We start from the raw sequence: 4,132 nt of genomic DNA on the forward strand, positions 1-4,132 counted from the left end.
TTTCAACTCCAGCTACTACTAACTTATTGGTTGTTGTTTCATATGCAGTATTGACTATATTGATGAGTTTATTAGCAGGGGTGATTGTTTCTCTGTCTCTCTGGACATGAAAAATAAACAGTGGTTCTCTGGCTGACCGCCTTCACTTCTGCAATGCATTGTGGTCCTTCCTGTGTCAGCTGGGGAATGACCTGTACAGTAGAGACCAGAGGGTCAACAGGAAGTTGGATACAGCTGCCTAGTCAGGTTCTCACTCTTCTCTCCCTCTTTCTCTCTCCCTTTCCCTCTTGCCCATCTCCTCTCTCTCTCCCTTTCCCTCTCTCCCATCTCCTCTCTCTCTCTCCCTCTCTCCTCTCTCTCTCCCTTTCCCTCTCTCTCTCTCGCTTTCCCTCTCTCCCATCTCCTCTCTCTCTCTCCCTTTCCCCCTCTCCCATCTCTCTCCCATCTCTTCCCTCTCGCTCTGCCTCTCTCTGTAGGCAAGGCATTTGTTCCCAAGCAGCGGCCCATCGAGTCTCGTCAGGAAGATGTAACGACCCTTGACCCGGAACTAGAAGAGGCCCTGTCCAGTGCTACCGACACTGAACTCTGTGACCTGGCAGGTAAGGGGGAGGGGGTAGGTAGGCTGTCTTCTTAGGGACAGACACACACAGCCTCTCTCTCTCGCTCTCTCTGTCTCTCTGCATTAGAAAGATCTGTGTATCTTACTGTCTCCAGTCTCTCCAAGGACAGCTAAATACAGGAGTCTTTCATACACACTGTCAGCCAGGCTTGTCCCATGGTACACACACACTAAGCCTGTTGTTGTGTGTTTGTCCACAGCCATCCTAGGTGTCCATACCCTGGTGACCAGCACCCAGAGCTACGATGGAACCAGCAGTAAAGACGGAGGATACAACAGTGAGTACACAACCACAATACAACCACAATGTAACCACAACGCAACTGCAATGTAACCACAACACAACCGCAATGTAACCACAACACAACCGCAATGTAACCACAACACAACCGCAATGTAACCACAACGCAACCGCAATGTAACCACAACGCAACCGCAATGTAACCACAACGCAACCGCAATGTAACCACAACGCAACCGCAATGTAACCACAACGCAACCGCAATGTAACCACAACGCAACCGCAATGTAACCACAACACAACCGCAATGTAACCGCAACACAACCGCAATGTAACCGCAACACAACCGCAATGTAACCACAACTCAACCGCAATGTAACCATAAATAACTCAACCGCAATGTAACCACAACGCAACCGCAATGTAACCGCAACGCAACCGCAATGTAACCGCAACGCAACCACAACGCAACCGCAATGTAACCACAACGCAACCGCAATGTAACCACAACCTAAACACAGTTACCTCCATGCAACCCCTACACTACTAACCCCAACATAACCAGGGTTATATTTGCTCTGGGTTCCACCTGGTTGTTTGGTGACCAGTCCTCCTATATAAATGAGGTGTGATGGATACAGATGGATCTATTTCAGACGTGGTGAAGGGGGAGAAGATGAACCCCGTGTTTGATGAGCCTCCCAACCCCACTAACGTAGACGACACTCTGCAGAGGATAAGAAACAACGACGCTGCGCTGACGGAGGTTAACCTCAACAACATCAAGGTACACACACACACATGCAGACACACACGCAGACACACACGCGCATACGCAGACACACACGCACACACGCAGACACGCACACGCAGACACACGCACACACACACACACACATACGCAGACACACACACACGCAGACACACACACACACACACACACGCATACGCAGACACACACACACGCAGACACACACAGATACGCAGACACAGACACACACAGATACGCAGACACAGACACACACACGCTTGCAGACACACAGAAACACACACATTGTTTATTTATTTTTTATATATATATATATATATATATATATATATATATATATATATATATATATATATAAACTCACTGACACACACACAATGAGACAAGAAGTGATTCTCCTGTATTTTCCTGGTGTTCCAGAACATTCCCATTCCCACGCTGAAGGAGTTTGCCAAGGCCATGGAGAGGAACACACACGTCAAGAAGTTCAGCCTCGCCGCCACACGGAGCAACGACCCCATCGCTGTGGTGGGTGTCTGTCTGTCTGTCTGTCTGTCTGTCTGTCTGTCTGTCTGTCTGTCTGTCTGGGTGTCTGTCTGTCTGGGTGTCTGTCTGCCTGGGTGTCTGTCTGTCTGTCTGTCTGTCTGTCTGTCTGCCTGGGTGTCTGTCTGTCTGTCTGTCTGCCTGGGTGTCTGTCTGGGTGTCTGTCTGGGTGTCTGTCTGTCTGTCTGTCTGTAGGTGTCTGTCTGTCTGTAGGTGTCTGTCTGTCTGTCTGTATCTGTCTGTCTGTCTGTCTGTCTGTCTGTCTGGGTGTCTGTCTGCCTGGGTGTCTGCCTGTAGGTGTCTCTGTCTGTCTGTCTGTCTGGTCTGTCTGTCTGTCTGTCTGTCTGTCTGTCTGTCTGTCTGTAGGTGTCTCTGTCTGTCTGTCTGTATGTCTGTCTGCCTGGGTGTCTGTCTGGGTGTCTGTCTGGGTGTCTGTCTGTCTGGGTGTCTGTCTGTCTGTCTGTCTGGTCTGGGTGTCTGTCTGTCTGTCTGGGTGTCTGCCTGCCTGGGTGTCTGTCTGCCTGTCTGGGTGTCTGGTCTGCCTGCCTGGGTGTCTGCTGCTGCCTGGTGTCTGTCTGTCTGCCTGTGGATGTCTGTCTGTCTGCCTGGGTGTCTGTCTGGGTGTCTGTCTGGGTGTCTGTCTGTCTGTCTGGGTGTCTGTCTGTGCTGTCTGGTCTGGGTGTCTGGTCTGGGTGTCTGTCAGATGTCTGGTCTGTTTGGGTGTCTGGTTTGGGTGTCTGGTCTGTATGTCTGTCTGTCTGGGTGTCTGGTCTGGGTGTCTGGTCTGGGTGTCTGGTCTGGGTGTCTGGTCTGGGTGTCTGGTCTGGGTGTCTGGTCTGGGTGTCTGGTCTGGGTGTCTGGTCTGGGTGTCTGGTCTGGGTGTCTGTCTGGGTGTCTGTAGATGTCTGGCTGTCTGTCTGTGGGTAGGGAAGAAGTGTGTGCAGGTTTTTGCTCCAACCCACTCCTAACTACCCCCCCCTCCCAGGCGATGAGTGAGATGCTGAAGGAGAACAAGTCGTTGCGGAGTCTCAACCTGGAGTCTAACTTCATCACCAGCGCTGGTGCTGCTGCTCTGGTGGACGCTCTCCGAGACAACGACACACTGACTGAGATCAAGATAGACAACCAGGTAACACACACACACACACACACACACACACTGACTGAGATCAAGATAGACAACCAGGTAACACACACACACACACATCACTGAGATCAAGATAGACAACCAGGTAACACACACACACACACACACACACACACACACACACTGACTGAGATCAAGATAGACAACCAGGTAACACACACACACACACACACACACACATACACACACACTGACTGAGATCAAGATAGATAACCAGGTAACACACACACACACTACATCAAATACACACCAAACACACACACACACTGACTGAGATCAAGATAGACAACCAGGTAACACACACACTAACATATAAACACGACGATCACACTAAATACACACACACATGATCAAGCAACTATACACACACTACACATACACACACATCACACTGAGATCAAGATTGACCACCACACACACACACACACAGATCAAGATAGACAACCACCACACACACACGTCACTGACTGAGATCAAGATAGACAACCAGGTAACACACACACACACTAACTGAGATCAAGATAGACAACCAGGTAACACACACACACAAATACAAACACACATCACACTACACACACACACACACTGACTGAGATGATTGACAACCAGGTAACAACACACACACACACACACATACACACACTGAGATCAAGATAGACAACCAGGTACACAAAACACACACAACACACACTGACTGAATCAAGATAGAAACACATCACACACACACACACACACACTGACATGATCAGGTAACACACAACACACACACACACTGAGATCAAGATTGACAACCAGGGTAACAACACTGGGATA

At 49.5% G+C, this 4,132-nt stretch overlaps 1 protein-coding gene across 1 annotated transcript; it reads left to right on the plus strand.

The window, feature by feature from the left end:
• Positions 1 to 476: 476 nt before the first annotated feature.
• LOC135528812 (tropomodulin-3-like) lies at positions 477 to 3,400 on the plus strand (the record flags this gene model as incomplete). The annotated part of the gene is made up of 5 exons (XM_064957867.1): positions 477 to 599; positions 820 to 897; positions 1,517 to 1,647; positions 2,050 to 2,157; positions 3,158 to 3,400. Coding segments are annotated over 5 exons (668 nt in total), but the record flags the coding sequence as incomplete, so codon positions are not given.
• Positions 3,401 to 4,132: the final 732 nt, after the last annotated feature.

This window comes from Oncorhynchus masou, unplaced genomic scaffold (genome assembly GCF_036934945.1).
Source record: "Oncorhynchus masou masou isolate Uvic2021 unplaced genomic scaffold, UVic_Omas_1.1 unplaced_scaffold_1040, whole genome shotgun sequence".
NCBI classification, from domain to species: domain Eukaryota; kingdom Metazoa; phylum Chordata; class Actinopteri; order Salmoniformes; family Salmonidae; genus Oncorhynchus; species Oncorhynchus masou.